The sequence below is a fragment of the Nilaparvata lugens genome, chromosome 5 (assembly GCF_014356525.2).
Source record: "Nilaparvata lugens isolate BPH chromosome 5, ASM1435652v1, whole genome shotgun sequence".
Lineage (NCBI taxonomy): Eukaryota > Metazoa > Arthropoda > Insecta > Hemiptera > Delphacidae > Nilaparvata > Nilaparvata lugens.
In genome coordinates, this window is record NC_052508.1 from 50631140 (window position 1) to 50652847 (window position 21708).

General features: G+C 33.6%; 3 protein-coding genes across 35 annotated transcripts in view; all 3 read right to left on the reverse strand.

The window, feature by feature from the left end:
- LOC111063080 (longitudinals lacking protein) overlaps nucleotides 1-21708 on the reverse strand; it is a 592348-nt gene that overhangs the window by 285847 nt on the left and 284793 nt on the right. The window lies entirely within an intron of this gene.
- On the reverse strand, nucleotides 4464-7951 carry LOC120351407 (longitudinals lacking protein, isoforms A/B/D/L-like). 2 transcript variants are annotated; one of them, XM_039428616.1, is made up of 2 exons: nucleotides 7693-7891; nucleotides 4464-5206 (listed from the first exon to the last, which is right to left on the reverse strand). In XM_039428616.1, exons 1-2 carry the CDS (start codon nucleotides 7733-7735, stop codon nucleotides 5001-5003), a joined length of 249 nt encoding a protein of 82 aa, XP_039284550.1. In that variant the 5' UTR covers nucleotides 7736-7891; the 3' UTR covers nucleotides 4464-5000. The 2 variants fall into 2 exon arrangements, with proteins under 2 accessions (XP_039284550.1, XP_039284551.1); XM_039428617.1 differs by lacking the exon at nucleotides 4464-5206 and adding an exon at nucleotides 5254-5396 and having other exon boundaries at nucleotides 7693-7951.
- On the reverse strand, nucleotides 8456-9729 carry LOC120351406 (longitudinals lacking protein, isoforms A/B/D/L-like). The gene is made up of 2 exons (XM_039428615.1): nucleotides 8974-9729; nucleotides 8456-8831 (listed from the first exon to the last, which is right to left on the reverse strand). Exons 1-2 carry the CDS (start codon nucleotides 9029-9031, stop codon nucleotides 8626-8628), a joined length of 264 nt encoding a protein of 87 aa, XP_039284549.1. The 5' UTR covers nucleotides 9032-9729; the 3' UTR covers nucleotides 8456-8625.

The following is a 21708-nucleotide window of genomic DNA, read 5'->3' on the forward strand; positions in this document are numbered from 1 at the left end:
ACACTCTTCTGCCAGATGCTTCTCAAAACATCCTTTGCGGTTGTAGCTTTTACCACATTTCGAGCAGTCTAGTGATGTCAAATTTTCAATACCTGGAAGAGCACATAGTGTTATTAAAATTATCATCTCCTCTTTTGACTCATAACTAATTACTATTGATATACAACTATCATAAAATCATAATTGGTTGAAGCCTAAAAACTTCATTTTTCATGCATTGATCCATTGCGAAGTTTGATGTACACACGCACATATTTTTACTTTTCAGTCTATTAGTCGACAAACAGTTCGTGCATTTCACAATAAACATGTCTGCTTGTTTGTATAACAGTTTAAAATTCCTAAGTGAATTAACATTACACTGGCAATTGTATAACATTAAATATAAATTAATGGTAACTAATATTATTATAAATTATTTTAATATATTCAATATTCTCTGATGACGATCAAGACCAGTAGCATGAAAAATATATTACCTTTGTACTCAAACACTACCTGCTATCCTGATTAACTAGTTAACACTAAATATTAAGACTGGCTGTCTATTTTTAAAGCTCTAAGTTCTAAATTCTTCAAAATTGATACCCAGTCGAAAAACTCATCAATTTTGAAGTGCTCGAGGATAGATTGCCAGTCGTCTATTAATTTCAGTGTAGAGCTATTAGGCTACTATAGCCTAAAACCCAGCAGTGGGAAAAGATGGCAGAACAGTGTTGCCGATTCTCTGCCTTGTCACTGCCTTTTATAGAGGATAGCTGATATCGGTATATCTGATGTAAAATTAATTGTTTATTCTTGTTGAAAATGATCAATTATATTCTATTCGTCAAGTGAATATATTTTTCAATGGTAGAATAATAAATCTTCAGAATTAAGGGAGAATATTTTCATTATATTTCTACATTGTTGAAAAACGATCTGGCCACGTCGTGGAGGTAGGGAAGGGTGCGCCATCTGCTTTGTCGAATGATAGACAAGGATAGCAACACCAATGTTAATCAAATACTGTCATTATAACGTGGACCTCACTATACTGAAAAAATGCTTTGCTGATCAAAGAATCGTGAATCATGAATAGACGAATTATATCAATGAGTTAACCTACTCAAGAGTAAGTAAAGTTGAATTCCTGTAGAGTTGGTTTGAGCTCTAAGTCTTTGGTTTCACCCCATATTGAAAAAAAATATTTCATGGATATATATGTTACCTATGAAAAAAAAAAAAGAACATTTTTTCAATATACTGCCCATACAAGCACATATTATAATCAAAATATAAATGTTTTCTCGAAATTTTGCAATTCAACATTTTTTAATTTTACAAATGAATGTCTGGAGATGTACTACTAATAAGAGAGAAGCTGGTGAATGATGCATTGAAATTTTATGGGATGTTTAAAGATGTACTACTAATGAAAGAACATCTAATAGATAATAATATGAATGATGCATTGAAATGTCACGAGATGTCTAGAGATGTACTACTAATGAAAGAACAGCTAATAGATAATAATATGAATGATGCATTGAAATGTCACGAGATGTCTAGAGATGTACTACTAATGAAAGAACAGCTAATAGATAATAATATGAATGATGCATTGAAATGTCACGAGATGTCTAGAGATGTACTACTAATGAAAGAACAGCTAATAAATAATATAAATAATGCATTTCTCAATGAGTAAACTAGTACCTTAAGCTTTTTTGCAGAAACGACATTCTTCAACATAGAACCTATTAAGTAACCCTATAAGAAAATCAACTGACTAGTATCATAGAGAAACAATAGTGTAAGGAAAAAAGAGAAACAATAATAGGGTAAACAATAGCTCACGCTATTGTTTCTCTATGCTAATATCTGGAGTTCCTTTAATATCTGAGTATTCCTATACATAAAATAATATTTCAATTATTATGACTTAATCCTTTCATGAGCATTGTTATTCTATCAAAATTAGAGTATCAGATGTTCCGATAGAGCTATACCATGATCACTCTATATTTCTACAGTTCTAATTTTTCTATAGTTCTAGTGTATTGTCAACACTACAAATGACCATATCTACTCCTACTCGTACAACACTAGAAAAATCAACACTTGAACATCGGATAATAATTTATTATGCGAAAATTGAACAATGTCACATTAATTGGGCTATCATTTTTAGAATACAGTATTACTGATTTATAATTTCATACTTTTATCATTATCTCTTTTGATAAAGATTATATTATGTTTCAATCAATAGGCCTAAATATTGTGATATTTAGCTTCATAATTATTCGCAATGCAAAGTTTTGGTAGGTAGGATTAATACTCACACAACTCATTGACACTGTTATAGATAAAGCTGAAAATCAATAATATTATTGATTCGACAATAAAGTCAAGCAGTAAAAGAGTTCTGAGTCTGTAAGGATAGTGATTAGAATGACTAAAAACTGGCATAAAAAAGTTTTATTTCTCTTGAGTACAAAAAAGAAAATGTAATCTCTTCTAAAGTATGAGATAATAAACGAAAAAAATTGAGACAGGTCACAATAATTCAAGTACCGCAATTGAATTGGATCAGATTAATAATAACACATCACAAACATACTCATCAGGGAACAAAATTATTCAAATTTGAAATTCATCATTCTAGCATTATGTTTTAGAACAACGTGAGACTGTAAATGTATCTTCTGTTTTGCACGAAACGGGCAAAAATTGCAATTGAATTTCGGTTCAACTCCGCACTCATACTTCAAGTGTCGCCATAAATTCCTCTTCAAATTGTACTTTCTGTCACATTTGGGACAGCTAAGCATCGCGTTGTTGTAATCCATCATACCTGGCAACAATGCGAGCTCAATTTAGAACAGACCTGGTTTGTGATCAAACTTATACAGGAGATAAACACTAGTGGAATACCAAATAATACAAAACATAGATGGAAAAGACATGAGTTGGGTTGTTGAATGTATGCATTTGAAGATAATTGAAGCCCAATGTTCTTTAATGATTAATAATAATTGATTTTTTCTCAAGAGAATTGCTGAATGTATGAATAGTATGATATAAAAATAAATTTAATGTAGGTATTTTAAATTTGTAAATTTAATTTAAGTAATTGAAATGTAAACATCAATAATGTATTCTATTAACGTTATAAATTAAGAAATAAAAGCAATGTTCTCACCCAGTCACAATTGAATTCAAGAAAATAACACAGAACATTAAAGGCTCTATTATATATACTGTATTTTTATCCAGTTTCTAATAATTATAGTTAAGTGCTATGCATGAACTTCTTAATCAACTACAAATGAGACCGTCTGATGCATTAAAAACGAAATAACCCATCAAAAATAGTTCAAAAAAAGATTTTTTTTAAAACTAACACTTGGAAACAAAAAGTTGAAAGAACAAAATCGCAGTGGACGTCTTTATGATGATACTGCACTGCCAAAGTTCAAGTACCACTGGCTACGAGAAACATAATATTCAAATCTTTTCGTTTTGAACTAGCAGTTCGTCATGGCTAGTGAAATAGATAAGTACAAATCTTCAATGTGTTGATATCAGTAGAATCAATGTTCCAAAGTCTATCCACTTCTTTTCTTTCCTTACAGTTTTGTATTATCACATGTACTGCATGAATATGACATGACCTGAGAATGCCTAGACACTTGGATCTGTGTTGTGAGTATTTCTGGTATTTTGAATTTTTTCTAAATCGGACTAATGAGAATCGTTTTAATATAAGAAACACTTGATGAGATGCTATTGAGGTTCAACAGTTATTGCTACTATTGCATTCAATTTCGATGATCAATATTGTAACCGAGTGTACAATTCATGAGCTTTTATAGTAACTGAGAGAGACTGACAGTATAAAACATCCAATGAAATAAAAATGTCACCCATGGATGTGAAACTGATTTTACAGAATTGTTGATCGCAAGCTTTACAATGTTGATGTTTCACACTTGAAAATGCAACTAAGTTCACAAGGTTTACGGTGTTGAAAATAAATCTTGATGTTTGACAACGACATGGGATTTCAAATGTATCTTCTGTTTGGTTCGGTATGAACAGTGGGGACATTTAAATTTCGGTTCGACGCCACACTCGTACTTCAAGTGTCGCTTGAGACTGCTCAGCGCTGAGTAATTCCTCTGGCACTTTGGACAGACGAAGTTGGGCGCATCTTTGGCAAAGTATTGGTTCAATTTGTCATCCTGTAGGTGGATGAACATCTCACCTGGAGCCAAACAAAAATCATTTTAGAAAATAGATTCCAAATTGTAATTATTGCGCAATGGGAATACCGACCCCATTTGAAAGGAGGAAGAGGAGGAGGAGGAAATGGAGGAGAGGGAGTAGAAGGAGAAGGAGGAGTAGAAGGAGGAGAAGAAGAATAAGAAGAAGAAGAAGAAGAAAAAAAAGAAGCAAGAAGTAGAAGTAGAAGAAAAAGAAGAAGAAGAAGAAAAAGAAAAAGAAATTAAAAGAGGACGGAGAACTGGTCAAGTTATTATGGAGGATTGAGTTGAAGTGAAAGGAGTAGAAGAATAATATTACATTCTATTATAATTCTAACTTTTTAACCAAACAGAATCTTTGATATACAATAATTCAAAAGTTGCACTTTAATTTAATTATACTTACTCTTCTTATTAATCAAGGAAAATATAATAATTATAAAGAGTAATATTTGAAAGTAAGATATAGTTCTTTCTATGAATAGGAGGTTAAACTACTATAGTATTGTTTTCATTTATTCATAGTTGCTTTGAAGGACAAGAATAGTTGAAAATCGCATTGCAACAACACAAATAAAGAAAAATACATTGAGGATTTGAAATAATTCATTCGTCGTTCTACACATACTCAACCTACACTTACCAAAAATAGTAAACTGTTAAGGATTTGGGTATTGAAAAAAACTGTTCATCAGTTGCCATCGTACAAAGTGAATTGTTCAACCGTCATTGTTAAAATGTAATCAGTAATCATATTTGGATTTTTATTGCAGTGTGTTTCAGAAGCACATGTTTTCGCAGATGGTCTTTATGCTTAGTAAGATAAGAACACTGGTCACATTGGAACTGGGGTTCCACTCCACACTCATATCTCAGATGTCTGTTGAGGTTTCCTTTATTATTGTAACTTCTACCACAATTATTTGGGCAATAGAATTTCGACGTACTCTCCACACCTGAAACAATAACAATAGAGATATGTAAGTGGAATTGAAGTTGCACGTTGTTAATAACTATTGTTAATAACACATTGGAACTGGGGTTCCACTCCACACTCATATCTCAGATGTCTGTTGAGGTTTCCTTTTTGATTGTAGCTTCTACCACAATTATTTGGGCAATAGAATTTCGATGTACTCTCCACGCCTGAAACAAAAACAATAGAAATATGTAATTGGAATCGGAGATGCACGTTGTTAATAACTAAATATCAATCGTATAATTTGATTAAAACAAACTAGAGACCCTCTGGGTCAAAGAACTCGCTCATGAATTGTTATATTGATCTCTGAGATCTTAGTATGATATGACAGTAGTAGGTTACATGGGGATCCTATTCCAATTGAAAAAAATACTTTCTGACGCTTCAAACCTTTTGTTCGCCATCTTGGATATGTCATATCAATCCAACTCCATTTCGAATCCAGCTTCATTTTGAATCCAACTTGATTTTTTTAAAATGAGATGGGTATCTTCCATGTGATACATGATTTCGATACAGAATTTCAAAGGAAAATTAATGGCGAAACCCGCACTTCAAACCGTTTCAATGATCTCAACATTTGAAGGTACTAATAAATGATACAAAAATGAAATGAAATGAATGAGAACCTATACATTGAATAATCAGTTTTAGTGAATACTAAAGCTGAGTTTACAACAGAGTTGATAACACAAGTTTTAAACATTTTTGTTATTAACTGATGTTAATTACAAAAGTCATTAACATCATGTTAAGTTGCGTTTACACCGGAGTTAATAACATGAGTTATTAATAAAAAGTTATCAACTTGACTGAATCGACAAAAATTTCTGATAACAAAAGTGAATAATTCGTGTTTTTAACAGAAAATTCCTTGTTATTAGCAAGATTTATGTTATCCATCGAGAGTCGGTGAAGATCAAAGGAAATGTGTTATGTTAATAACAAAAGCCTCTTCTATCGCATTAACTTTTGTTAATAACAGGTTCCAATCTTTTCCGCAACACCCTCGCTCAGTATCCCTACCCTACAACTACAGCTGTTCCCTAATAACTACAGCTGCAGACGACACACGTGACAAAGTTATTAACTTTTGTTAATAACAAAACTAGCAGCCAAAAGAAAATGTTATTAACATTGTTAAAAACTCTTGTGTGAACGAACTATAATTTGTTTACATTAAAATAATCAGATGAAGATCATTAAGTTTATATTTTCTTATAATGATCACACCTGTTTCAATTTAAAGTATTTTGAAGACAATTTTTTGCTTTTTATTCCGGCTGTTATATCATATGAATACTCTCGTTAAATTAAATCATATGGAAGTCAATCATATTGATAACAAGATCTTGCTAATAACAAGGAATTTTCTGTTAAAAACACGAGTTATTAACTTTTGTTAAGAGAAATTTCTGACGATTCAGTCAAGTTAATAACTTTTTGTTAATAACTCATGTTATTAACTCCGGTGTAAACGCAGCTTAATAGGAGCTTCTACTCACAATTTTAAGACTTTAAACAAAAAACAAAATTGTCATAGCAACTTCTATGACAAGTATTATTAATTACGTGTATGTTACAGACAAGCAGACGAACGTTAACAGAAGCGAGTTAATATTTATTTATTTATTTCAATGACAATTACAAATCATAATTATAATAAATATAATATGATTGGTATAACCCAAACTGTCTTCTCCCAAAATTTTTACAAACAAAAGTTTCAAAAAAGAATAAGGTTAAGATTCCACTTTCACTTCAAAAAGTCCAATTTCCACTTCAAAACTAATGACTAAACTAAAAATTTTGAATTTTGATATTTAAAAACTGATGAAAAACAAAAATATTTCACTCAAATCTCTACAAATTGGAAATTTTTGAGTAATTTTGCAAAATTTTGAGCCAGAAAAGAAACACAACTTCACTATTAGCACAGCTGATATAAATTAAATATGAAACTTATAATTTAATTAATGTTGTGTATTATTGAGCTGAAATCAGTGGTCGGCGCATTAAGTCAGTCTGTCTGACAGTCTGTGTGACAACTGCCAAAATATAGCATCAGCTTCTTTAAATGAATGAAAAAATTACTGAAATAGCATGAAAATAATTCCAGCTGGCTGATAAATGATAAATCAAAACAAGTTTTCTCTTATGCACTTTCAATGTTATTTTTTATATCCTGAAAAAGGACCAAGAAGTGAGTCAATTTTGTTGTCCAACGAACTTGACCTGTAAAAAGGTTCGAAGAATTCTTGTTCAAAATTTGAAGCTGATCGATCAATTCTCTCTAAAGTTCTTGTCGAACATACAAACAGGCAGAAAACGACTTTGGCCTTCAGTAAGTCAAAAGTGTGAACTTCGCTGACGCTCGTTCAATTATTCAGTCGAAAATATTTATTAAGTATACTTCGAAATATTTATGGTGTCAATTTTACTACAATAGCTGTAACTTACTCACTATGTGGCTCCACTGTCCGTCGTGGGTCTTGGCCTCCATCACCAAGCCTCTCCATCAATCCCTATCTGTTAAAGAAGTTAAAGGTATGTTCAGACCAAGCTATTTTATTCTGCAGAGCAACATCTAAACGTACGCAGAGTTTATGTGCACACCAAAAACATATGTGGGCCAACAGAGCTATTTTCGCTCTGTACCAAGTCGCACACTGATTGTGGCCGAGGTGAAGTGTTTGTTAGAGTGATATTCCCTTGTCGTTGAATATTAGGCTAGTTGAATAAGTAGGGAAAAGTTATTTCATTCAATTCTACTAATAAGTGGAAAAATGAGAGAAGAGAAGATTAGTCGAAAGGAATCATACTTGATGGATGAAATCCACTTTCACTTCTATAGCATGCATACAAACTTCTGAATAATAAAAATATCTTTGTTCTGAGCAAATTTTTCTCTATAAGTGAATGATTAGAAGGAGATTCTTACGATTCCTTTGCCGATTCCTAATTTTTCATTTCCAAATTATTAATTTAAAGACGCTGAGATTAGAATTTTTCTATCTTCATTTTTACGTGATTTTACGCGCTGTTATTGAATCTAATAGTTTTTCAGGGTAATATTTGAAAAATATGATATAGTTCTTTCTATAAATAGAAAAATATTGGAGCTCAAACTACAAGTTATTGTTTTCAATTATTCATAATTGCTTTGAAGAACAAGAATAGTTAAAAATTGAATTGCAACAAAACAAATGAAGAAAAATACCAATTAGGATTTGAAATAATTTATTTTGAATTCTGTACATATTCAACCTGTACTTCGTAAGTTAGTCAGAGATAGTAAACTGTAGAGGATTTGATAATTGAAAACAACTGTTCATCAGTTGCCATCGTACAAAGTGAATTGTTCAACAGTCATTGTACAAATGTAATAAGTAATCATATTTGGATTTTTATTGCAGCGTGTCTCAGAAGCACATGTTTTCGCAGATGGTCTTTATGCCTAGTAAGAAAAGGACACTGGTCACATTGGAACTGGGGTTCCACTCCACACTCATATCTCAGATGTCTGTTCAGGTTTCCTTTATTATTGTAACTTCTACCACAATTATTTGGGCAATAGAATTTCGACGTACTCTCCACGCCTGAAACAATAACAATAGAAATATGTAACTGGAATTGAACTTGCACGTTGTTAATAACTAAATATCAATCGAAAATATTCATTAAATATACTTCAAGAACAGTATGGTGTCAATTTTACTAAAATAGATGTATCTTACTCACTATGCGGCTCTATAGTCCGTCGTGGCCAAGGGCGGCCTCCATCACCAAGCCTCTCCATCAATCCCTAAGGAAGTTAAAACCTTACTACTGTTCTCCATCTTATCCTTCCCATAACACGCAGATCTTCTTGCAAGTCTACAAGCCATCCTTTCTTCGATCTGCCTTGTCTTCTTCGTGCTAATGAAACTTAATAAGTTTTAGATACAAAACAATACGTTCATGAAGAAAGATAGCACATAGATATTATGAGGTAGTGCCTTGGTGGTGGAGAAGACATTTATCTTTTATCGATCAAATCTTCTGCTTGGACGATAAAAAGTCAAGACTATCTATTCATTATATCAGCGATGTTATTGAATCTAGAACTTATTGAGGGTAATATTTGAAAAGTATCATAAGATACAAACAAATACGCTTATGCTTATCCTTTCTCTATGGTATGATATAGTTTTTTCTATGAGTAGAAAGATGTTGTGGGTTAAACTACAAGTTAGTTATTTTTTTATAGTTTCTATCGATTCATAGTTGCGTTAAAGGACAAGAATAGTTGAAAATCTAATTGCAACAACAAAAATGTAGATATATACAGTTAGGTTTTGAATAATTTACTCTGCATTCTGTACATATTCAACCTGCACTTCGTAAGTTTGCCAGAGATAGTAAACTGTGGAGGATTTGGTAATTGAAAAAAAAACTGTTCATGAGTTGTCATCGTACAAAGTGAATTGTTCAACAGTCATTGTTCAAAAGCAATCAGTAATCATATATGAATTTTCATTGCAGCGTGTCTCAGAAGCACATGTTTTCGCAGATTGTTCTTATGCTTAGTAAGATAAGAACACTGGTCACATTGGAACTGGGGTTGCACTCCACACTCATATCTCAGATGTCTGCTAAGGCTTCCTTTATTATTGTAGCTTCTACCACAATTATTTGGGCAATAGAATTTCGACGTACTCTCCACACCTGAAACAATAACAATAGAGATATGTAATTGGAATTGAAGTTGCACGTTGTTAATGACTAAATATCAATCGAAAATATTTATTAAATATACTTCAAGAACAGTATGGTGTCAATTTTACTAAAATAGATGTATCTTACTCACTATGCGGCTCTACAGTTCGTTGTTGCCTTGGCCTCCATCACCAAGAATCTCCATCACTCCCTATATGTTGAGGAAGTTAAAACCTCACTACTGTTCTCCATCTTATCCTTCCCATAACACGCAGATCTTCTTGCACGTCTACAAGCCATCCTTTCTTCGGTCTGCCTTGTCTTCTTCGTGCTAATGAAACTTGATAAGTTTTAGATACAAAACAATACGTTCATGAAGAAAGATAGCACACAGATATTATGAGGTAGTGCCTTGGTGGTGGAAAAGACATTTATCTTTTATCGATCAAATCTTCTGCTTGGACGATAAAAAGTCAAGACTATCTATTCATTATATCAGCGATGTTATTGAATCTAGTAGTTATTGAGGGTAATATTTGAAAAGTATGATAAGATACAAACAAATACGCTTACACTTTCCTTTCTCTATGGTATGATATAGTTTTTTTCTATGAGTAGAAAGATGTTGTGGGTTAAACTACAAGTTAGTTATTTTTTATAGTTTTTATCAATTCATGGTTGCATTAAAGGACAAGAATAGTTGAAAATCTAATTGCAACAACACAAATGTAGATATATACAGTTCGGTTTTGAAATAATTTACTCTGCATTCTGTACATATTCAACCTGCACTTCGTAAGTTTGCCAGAGATAGTAAAATGTGGAGGATTTGGTAATTGAAAAAAAAACTGTTCATCAGTTGTCATCGTACAAAGTGAATTGTTCAACAGTCATTGTTCAAATGCAATCAGTAATCATATATGAATTTTCATTGCAGCGTGTCTCAGAAGCACATGTTTTCGCAGATGGTCTTTATGCTTAGTAAGATAAGAACACTGGTCACATTGGAACTGGGGTTGCACTCCACACTCATATCTCAGATGTCTGCTAAGGCTTCCTTTATTATTGTAGCTTCTACCACAATTATTTGGGCAATAGAATTTCGATGTACTCTCCACACCTGAAACAATAACAATAGAGATATGTAACTGGAATTGAAGTTGCACGTTGTTAATGACTAAATTTAGATTAACTAATTAATCAATCGAAAATCTTTATTGACCGAGCGAAGTGAAGGTCTAAGATTCAAGTCGACGGTTTTGAATTCCTCTTCATGTTCATATGATTTTATATTGTTATGTTCATATTCATGTTCCGCATTTACAACGAAACGCGGCAATAGATTTCCATGAAATTTGACAGGTATGTTCCTTTTTAAATTTCGTGTCGACGAACATACATAAAGTTTTTGAAATTTTATATTTCAAGGATAATACAAAAGGAAAAGGAGTCTCCTTTTAACGTCAATATTACCGTAAATCAGACTTCAGGATTATTCATCATAAATCAGCTGTCGTGTGGATTATTGCATGCTATAACGCATGCAAATTATATCTCAATGCAACTTGGTAATAAATCAGGTGTTGTGTGGACTATTAATTTCATGGCTCATCGCATGCAATTTTTATGCACTATTAAATGCACTATTGATTCCATGCAATTAATATATAAAATAACATAGTATTGTCTCTCGACCTTTCTCTGCTTTCAACTCGGGCTGACCTGTTGCCAGTATGTCTTGTAGAAGATTAGCTTCTGATGTTTTGGTGTATTTCTGATACACCAACCCAAACAACAGCCATTAACGTTTCACAACGATATCTTGCCGACACGACATTCAGACAGGATTTACTCTGATGGACAGTACAAGAGGACGCTGTGATTTATAACTGCGCGAGGTCTACTGTTCACAGAACTACTAGTTAAGTATACTTCAAGAACAGTTATGGTGTCAATTTAACTACAATATAGGTAACTTACTCATTAAAGGGCAAGAATAGTTGAAAATCTAATTGCAACAACACAAATGTAAAAAAAAATATAGTTAGGTTTTGAAATAATTTATTCTGCATTCTGTACATATTCAACCTGCACTTCGTAAGTTTGTCAGAGATAGTAAACTAAAGAGGATTTGATAATTGAAAACAACTGCTCATCAGTTGCCATCGTACAAAGTGAATTGTTCAACCGTCATTGTTCAGAAAACTGTAATCAGTAATCATACATGGATTTTTATTGCAGCGTGTCTCAGAAGCACATGTTTTCGCAGATGGTCTTTATGCTTAGTAAGATAAGAACACTGGTCACATTGGAACTGGGGTTCCACTCCACACTCATATCTCACATGTCTGTTGAGGTTTCCTTTTTTATTGTAACTTCTACCACAATTATTTGGGCAATAGAATTTCGACGTACTCTCCACGCCTGAAACAATAACAATAGAGATATGTAACTGGAATTGAACTTGCACGTTGTTAATAACTAAATATCAATCGAAAATATTTATTAAATATACTTCAAGAACAGTATGGTGTCAATTTCACTACAATAAATGTATCTTACTCACTATACGGCTCTATAGTCCGTCGTGGCGAAGGGCGGCCTCCATCACCAAGTCTCTCCATCAATCCCTATATCTGTTAAGGAAGTTAAAACCTTACTACTGTTCTCCATCTTATCCTACCCATAACACGCAGATCTTCTTGCACGTCTACAAGCCATCCTTTCTTCGGTCTGCCTTGTCTTCTTCGTGCTAATGAAACTTAATAAATTTTAGATACAAAACAATACGTTCATGAAGAAAGATAGCACACAGATATTATGAGGTAGTGCCTTGGTGGTGGAAAAGACATTTATCTTTTATCGATCAAATCTTCTGCTTGGACGATAAAAAGTCAAGACTATCTATTCATTATATCAGCGATGTTATTGAATCTAGTAGTTATTGAGGGTAATATTTGAAAAGTATCATAAGATACAAACAAATACGCTTATGCTTATCCTTTCTCTATGGTATGATATAGTTTTTTTCTATGAGTAGAAAGATGTTGTGGGTTAAACTACAAGTTAGTTATTTTTTATAGTTTCTATCGATTCATAGTTGCGTTAAAGGACAAGAATAATTGAAAATCTAATTGCAACAACACAAATGTAGATATATACAGTTAGGTTTTGAATAATTTACTCTGCATTCTGTACATATTCAACCTGCACTTCGTAAGTTTGCCAGAGATAGTAAACTGTGGAGGATTTGGTAATTGAAAAAAAAACTGTTCATGAGTTGTCATCGTACAAAGTGAATTGTTCAACAGTCATTGTTCAAAAGCAATCAGTAATCATATATGAATTTTCATTGCAGCGTGTCTCAGAAGCACATGTTTTCGCAGATTGTTCTTATGCTTAGTAAGATAAGAACACTGGTCACATTGGAACTGGGGTTGCACTCCACACTCATATCTCAGATGTCTGCTAAGGCTTCCTTTATTATTGTAGCTTCTACCACAATTATTTGGGCAATAGAATTTCGACGTACTCTCCACACCTGAAACAATAACAATAGAGATATGTAATTGGAATTGAAGTTGCACGTTGTTAATGACTAAATTTAGATTAACTAATTAATCAATCGAAAATCTTTATTGACCGAGCGAAGTGAAAGTCTAAGATTCAAGTCGACGATTTTCATCGATTTTCATGATTCCTCTTCATGTTCATATGATTTTATATTGTTATGTTCATATTCATGTTCCGCATTTACAACGAAACGCGGCAATAGATTTCCATGAAATTTGACATGTATGTTCCTTTTTAAATTTCGTGTCGACGAACATACATAAGGTTTTTTGAAATTTTATATTTCAAGGATAATACAAAAGGAAAAGGAGTCTCCTTTTAACGTCAATATTACCGTAAATCAGACTTCAGGATTATTCATCATAAATCAGCTGTCGTGTGGATTATTGCATGCTATAACGCATGCAAATTATATCTCAATGCAACTTGGTAATAAATCAGGTGTTGTGTGGACTATTAATTTCATGGCTCATCGCATGCAATTTTTATGCACTATTAAATGCACTATTGATTCTATGCAATTAATATATAAAATAACATAGTATTGTCTCTCGACCTTTCTCTGCTTTCAACTCGGGCTGACCTGTTGCCAGTATGTCTTGTAGAAGATTAGCTTCTGATGTTTTGGTGTATTTCTGATACACCAACCCAAACAAAAGCCGTTATCGTTTTCACACCGATATCTTGCCGACACGACATTCAGACAGGATTTACTCTGATGGACAGTACAAGAGGACGATGTGGTTTATAACTGCGCGAGGCCTACTGTTCACAGAACTACTAGTTAAGTATACTTCAAGTATAGTTAAGGTGTAAATTTAACTACAATATAGGCAACTTACTCACTATGCGGCTCTATAGTTTGTCGTGGCCAAGGGCGGCCTCCATCACCAAGCCTCTCCATCAATCCCTATATCTGTTAAGGAAGTTAAAACCTCACTACTGTTCTCCATCTTATCCTCTTCCCATAACACGCAGATCTTCTTGCACGTCTACAAGCCATCCTTTCTTCGGTCTGCCTTGTCTTCTTCGTGCTAATGAAACTTAATAAATTTTAGATACAAAACAATACGTTCATGACGAAAGATAGCACACAGATATTATGAGGTAGTGCCATGGTGGTGGAAAAGACATTTATCTTTTATCGATCAAATCTTCTGCTTTGAGGATAAAAAGTCAAAAGACTATCTATTCATTATATCAGCGATGTTATTGAATCTAGTAGTTATTGAAGGTAATATTTGAAAACTATGAGATACAAAAGTATCAGATACAAATACGCTTACGCTTATCCTTTCTCTATGGTATGATATAGATTTTTCTATGAGTAGAAAGATGTTGTGAGTTAAACTACAAGTTAGTTATTTTTTATAGTTTCTATTAATTCATAGTTGTGTTAAATGACAAGAATAGTTGAAAATCTAATTGCAACAACACAAATGTAGATATATACAGTTAGGTTTTGAAATAATTTTTTCCTACAGCTACCTCGGAAAGTTGCTGTTCCTGTACTGATTACAATACCCAAAGATTCACTTTTCCACTCTAGTGCGGGAAAAATTTTTTCTGCACTCCAGATTTGCAACATGGCAAGACAAAATAGTTGGTGGGTTATATGGAGGATTAGTGCACGAAAACAAAAATCACGTTGGTAACAATGACTGTGGTTAGATTTAGATAAGAATCATTTCAATGGCTACCCTACATTTATGATAAAATCCCAATCTAGAAATCCAAAACAAGAATAATATTCATCTAAATCATAAAAAAATAATCATCATTTACGAATTCTCATCATTTAAAAATAAATAATAGTTCTTTTCTATTGATAATTATTATTTCAACTGCAAGAAATGAGAAAAGTAGCAAATATACATTATAAAATTAGAATTTTGAGGCTGAATGATTACCGTTTGATATTCATATAAATAAAAATAATAAAAAACATAACAATACTACAATAAATATTCTCTGTTGTCTATGCTATTTTTATAAATATTTTTCAGTTTACTTTGAGCATTTTTCTCGGTAATTTGAGCAAAAGTCTAAATTTCTGAATCCTGTTTCTGTAGTTTTAAGCTGGATGAAACAAACTTCCCCGCTAGGTCGCGCGCTTGTCGGTTCAGCCATCTTGCAGTCATCTTTAATCAGTTGTTGGCGTGTATTTTGAATGTGAATTTTTTGTTCTATCTGTATTTTTTCTGATTCTTGAATGAATAAAAATGAAAACTTTGGCTGAGAATTTTCAACTTAAATTGGATTATTAATTTTTAAATGAATTAAGGTTGTAATTAATAACAGCATCACACACACAAACAAATTTGATGGATTTCAGGGAATTTTACCCATAATTACCCACTTTTCATATTCAATGGTAACTGTAGGAAAAGTTTAATGTGAAATACGTGCGCAAAGTTCCTCTGCTGCACTCAAGAAACCATTCCGCCCTCGCCTGAACGTTTCTTTCGGTGCAGCAAACTGTCACTTTGCGCACTAGTTGCACAAATAACTATTTCTGCATTCTGTACATATTCAACCTGCAAATCGTAAGTTCGCCAGAAATAGTAAACTGTAGAGGATTTGGGAATTGAAATAAAACAGTTCATAAGTTGTCGTCGTACAAAGTGAATAATTATTGTTCAACAGTCATTGTTCAACAGTAATTGTTCAAATGCAATCAGTAATCATACATGGATTTTTATTGCAGCGTGTCTCAGAAGCACATGTTTTCGCAGATGGTCTTTATGCTTAGTAAGATAAGAACACTGGTCACATTGGAACTGGGGTTCCACTCCACACTCATATCTCACATGTCTGTTGAGGTTTCCTTTTTTATTGTAACTTCTACCACAATTATTTGGGCAATAGAATTTCGACGTACTATCCACACCTGAAACAATAACAATAGAGATATGTAATTGGTATTGAAGTAGCACGATGTTAATAACTCAATTATTAATTAATCAATCGAGAATCGTTATTAAGTATTTTTCAAGAACAGTTATGGTGTCAATTCTACTACGCAGATCCTCTTGCACGTCATCAAGCCATATTTCTTTGGTCTGCTTTATCTTCTTCGTGCTTATGGTAACTTTATAAGTTAACTTAATTAGATTCAAAACGATACGTTCATGATAGAATATAACACACAGATATTATGAGGTAGTCATTAATGTTCAACCTTCGTCTTGGATGATAAACAGTCAAGACCATCTATTTTTCATCAGCGGTTTCATTGAAAACTATGTAATTTTCCAATTGAAACATAAAGCCTGAATATTTCATTCTGGACAATGTAATAGGCTGAATACGAATAAATGTTGAATAAAATGAATACCGTGTGACCACTGGCTGGCTCAGGTCTGGTGTAATAGTTTTCAGATCGTACCTGATCAATTTTAGGGCCTCTGACAAGACTGCTTTTACGCCGGTACCAATGAGATAGTCTTCGGTTTACAAAGCCAGCGTCTAATCCACTCACCTACGGTCACTGCTATATAGACGAACATGTGAGGACTGAATAATAAACAGAGAAAATTGTGATAGAGATCAATAATTATTGATATCCATACAAGAAATATCCAGTAGATGATACTGATCATCTACTGATGATTTGAAGGCATTGAATGACTCGTCGGTTTTGCACTTGAAGTTAAGTTGTTGTATTCTGTCACCTAATTGATGAACCAATCACTCAATCAGAAACACCAAACACTAATCAATCATAAACAGAGTTATTTGCAGTAATGATGATGTGTTGTGCTATGATGATATTGTATGTGAAGAATGATTATAGTATACTGCTGGTATCAAAAATAATTTATTGAGTACAATATAATATACAGAAAAAAATTACAGTGAACAAAACAATAGGTAGTAATAGGTAATATAGATAGGATTTTGAAATATCACCTCTCGTACTACGGAAAAAACTCAAAAACAATAGAACCAAGTTAACCCTGACCCTGCTAACCCGGATAGATTTCATGAAGAAATTTAAATTATTTTCCAATAATAAACTTTGGTTTTGACTAAAAGTAGGCTACATTTCATGTTCAGTTTTGTGCATGTATTGCAGGGGAGAGCCCACAAGGGGGGGGGGCAGCAGTGTTTCAAATGACACTAACAGAAAAAAAAGTTATGTTTGGGAGGGTAGAAGCCGAATTTTTCCCTGAATTTAAAGAGGTGGGGTGCATTCATTTTTTGTGGGGGGGGGGGGAAGGTTCACCTGTGTATTGTTAAGTGTAGAATAATCTTTATGGGATTGTGAGAGTAAACTTCTCGAAGGGTATTCACAATGTTGGAGTTAGCTGGCTAAGTCGAGCTATTCGCTAACTCCTGCTATTTGCTAAGTCTGTGTTAACTCGATGCTATAGTAGTACGTTACAAAAAAATTAGCAGACGAGATAGCAGATAGCGTAGGTTTGAGTCCGCTAACTCTAGCTAACTTTGTTAACACCGTGGCCATATTTATTTGGTCATATTTGGTAGCAAAAGTGAGGTTATAATCTTTGAGTTACACAAATTGCAGTTAGCTTATAGCAGTTGGTTTTAGATGGGGCATCACAATCCAGAGTTAGCAAATAGCACTTCAGCTGGCTAAAACAACATTGTGAATACCCCTTCTGTCTTGTTAAGAGCTCGAGTTCTCCTAGTAACAAAGTAAGTACGTTAATTTCTTGTATGTTTTCCGGTTAATCCGGATTTTCAGTAACTCATTTTAGATATCCCGGTTCCAACCCACTCAACACAAAAGCTTTTAGCCAAGTCACTCCCAAATTATCCCGGCTGAAGTATGGGCAGTATAAGGCCCACTGACGGCTTCAATTATACATTCAGGTGAGGTGGGATCTTCCCGCAAGGGACTCCCCACCAGCAAAAGCTATACGTATTCAAGTTTTTTGATAACTCGGACTCCAGTCCCAGTTTGTCCGGGATATCGAGGTTCCACTGAATATACATTTTTGTGTGGGGGGGGGAGAAATTAGTAGGAAACCTTGAGAGACATTTTCAAGTGTCTCTGTCTGATAATGTCCAAGTTTCAGGTATCTTCAATATTCCCAATATCATCATGGATTCCCAAGGATAATTAATATTTATTCTCCATCCAAAGATCGGGATGCTTCAAAGCCACATGGGTTGATAAGTGGCTTTTCTGTTTAGTTCGGTAGGGACACGAACTGCACTTGAATCTCGGCTCCACGCCGCACTCGTAGTTCAGGTGCCTCTGCATGTTCTGCTTGTGCTGATAGCCCCTACCACATTTCGGGCACAAGAATTTCGACAATGATTTAGAACCTGAAAAAGGCAACAATAGCATTTGAAAATCAATAAAACAGATATTTGTATTCAAATTACATTTTTTATGATTGAACATCTGTATCAAATTGAAATAGTTGTAGAATATAAAAGAACGACTTTGAAATAATAGAATACCATCTACATTGGAGCAATCCGTCAATGCAAAGAAAGAAAATACTAATTCTGAGCAAGTAGGAGCTGAGGTGAAATTTACTTTTATCTGTCAGCACAGGTTGAATGGGATGCGTTGATGTTATTGATAAAGAGTTCTGACAGTATACAGTGAGCCTCACTGTAGAGTTCTATCACCTCACCCCACTCACACAGGAATGAGTCATAGGTTCATGTGGGCGTGGGTATCACCAAGAAGAAACAATCAAATGTCTGTGCTCACCTCTCACCTCTTTATTGCGAAAATCATACTCAAGCATATATTGTACAAATTTACAAGAGAACAAACAAAGTTATTTGTATAGGTAGCCACTGATGAAGGTACCAGCTATGTTACACCAGACAGAATCAACTGATGTTCTTTGCGCTGATCAGCATTGTACCATAGAGATAGCATTATGTTATCTTTTCTCTTTAATTGCACTGATCCAGGATAAGGGTAACCACATAGTGAGAGGGTAGAGGTGGAGGTCGAAGTCGAGATCGAGATAGAAGTACCTCAATATAACACATGTGTGATAAGGAGGTCGAGGTAGAGGTCCCTCACCAGGCGGGCTCCCATACCACAAAATGTAATGCTGTTTACATTGGAAGAACCTATATCTCGACCTCGACCACTCTTTTACCTCCTAACTATGCGGTTACTCTAAGATTGTTATTATCTCTCTTGAACCTATCACAAAAAATTATAAGTATTCACTGTTGCTGATCCGGAATGAAGACTGATTGATCTCTTTTGATGGAATAAGAAAATCAAAAATTGAAGACGTTGATGATTCGGAATTTCCTTTGATGCAATGAGAAATTTCAATTAAAAATTGAAATGATCGGTCAGTATTTTGGAAATTTGGGAATGCTTGAGCAGCATGTGTTTTTTCAGGTGTATTTTCTGTTTGGTACGGTAAGGACAATGCTCGCACTGGAACTGCGGTTCGACTCCGCACTCAAACTTCAAGTGCCGCTGAAGATTCCTGAGTAAAGTGTACTTGCGCCAGCATCTGGGGCAGTCGTAGCTCGACGCACAGTCTTTAGAACTATCTTGATTCCGTACTTCATTTCGAACCAGACCTGTAATCAAGCAAAGTTGTCATACAGAAAAATTTTTTAGATACTCAGGAAGTTTACTTGAACGTAATCTTTAAATATCATCTTATGGAGGAGGCTGTGGAGGGAGGGATGGTGCTGGGAGAAGGCGAGTGAAGATGGAGGATGATGTCAGGGAGGGGGGAAATACTTCATGCTGAAGAGAATAGCACAGGACAGAGAGGAATGGAGGAGGAATCATGTATGGACCTGCCCTAGGGCAGAACACTGATGATGATTATGATGATGATCACAGCCTTATAACATGTATAATAAGATATAAAAAATATAAGTTCCATGATTTAGTAATATAAAAGTAGTACTAAGCTGCTAGGGTTTAGCACAGAATAAACAAAATTGATTGTTTGATTATTTAGATTGGTTATTCTATGGTTTTAGTTCGTTATCAGAATTCCACAAATCTAACCCGCATTTATGGGAGATTATTTAATGAACGGGAGTTATATGGGAGAGTTAATAAATTGTAAACGAATTTTCAATATATATTCACATTAAGAGGTCAAAAACATAAGTCCATAGGCTAATCAATCTACACAAAAAGTTAATTTTCACATAGAAATATACATGTATGCATATACCTGTATGAGTTAGGCAAAATCGTTTTTGTTATGGATAGGCAACAAACTGAATTCAGTTTGGTTGTTTAGTTCTCCAAATAGTTTTGAACAGTTGACAATAACGCAAAAAGTTATATATGTGTTTTAATATCAAAGAGATAAAACATTATTCATTAAAATAGCTAAATCAAGAAAGAAATCTAGTCATTCAATTCTACTAGGGACTACAAAGATAGAAAACAAATGTGAAAGGGAAGATCCATTCATTATGATCAATACCTCTGACACAATCAAATCTTGATTAGTGATTGATGAACTATTTCCACTCTAAGGTCACTATTCCACTATTTCCACTAAGGTCACAAATTAGTGCCGTGGTTTGTTTTAGGAAAACATACAAGTGTTAAATCACTAATTTACCGTGTGATTACTGGCCAATAGTAAAGTATAAAAAATTCATCAACATGATAGAACCTCATAGAAAGATTACTGTAAACAAAAGCAAATACATAACAATTTATTCAAAAAACAACATCAAATTGGAGCAGTTGTTGATAAAAAATAACACAAAATGTTTCATTCCAGAAATATTTTATTCAAAATTGATATTTTTCTGCTAGTATTTTCGATAAGTCACTATGCTTTACAGCTACATGAGACTGTAAATTAATTTTTCGTTTTGCACGAAACGGGCAGAAATCACACTGGAATTTTGGTTCGACTCCGCATTCGTAAGTGAGGTGTCTCTGCAGCGTTCTAAGCAAAGAATACTTCTTGGAACATTTTGGACAATGGAAGGTTTCAGAATATTTCGTGCAATCAGTGTTCCAGGTTGTATTCTGGAGTTCAGAGGTACCTGGAGTCAATCAAATATCTGTTAATTGAATAATTTCATCTAACTTGAAAATACTAAATTATAAAAATAAATATGAATCGTATTTATATAAATTAACATCTAAAAATACCAAATTAAGTTCGCAGAACTAGTTCTAACTAGCGATGAACAAAAAAAATTAAAAAATTTTTATAACAAGACAATATTGAATCAAGATGTCCATGCCGTTCTACTAAG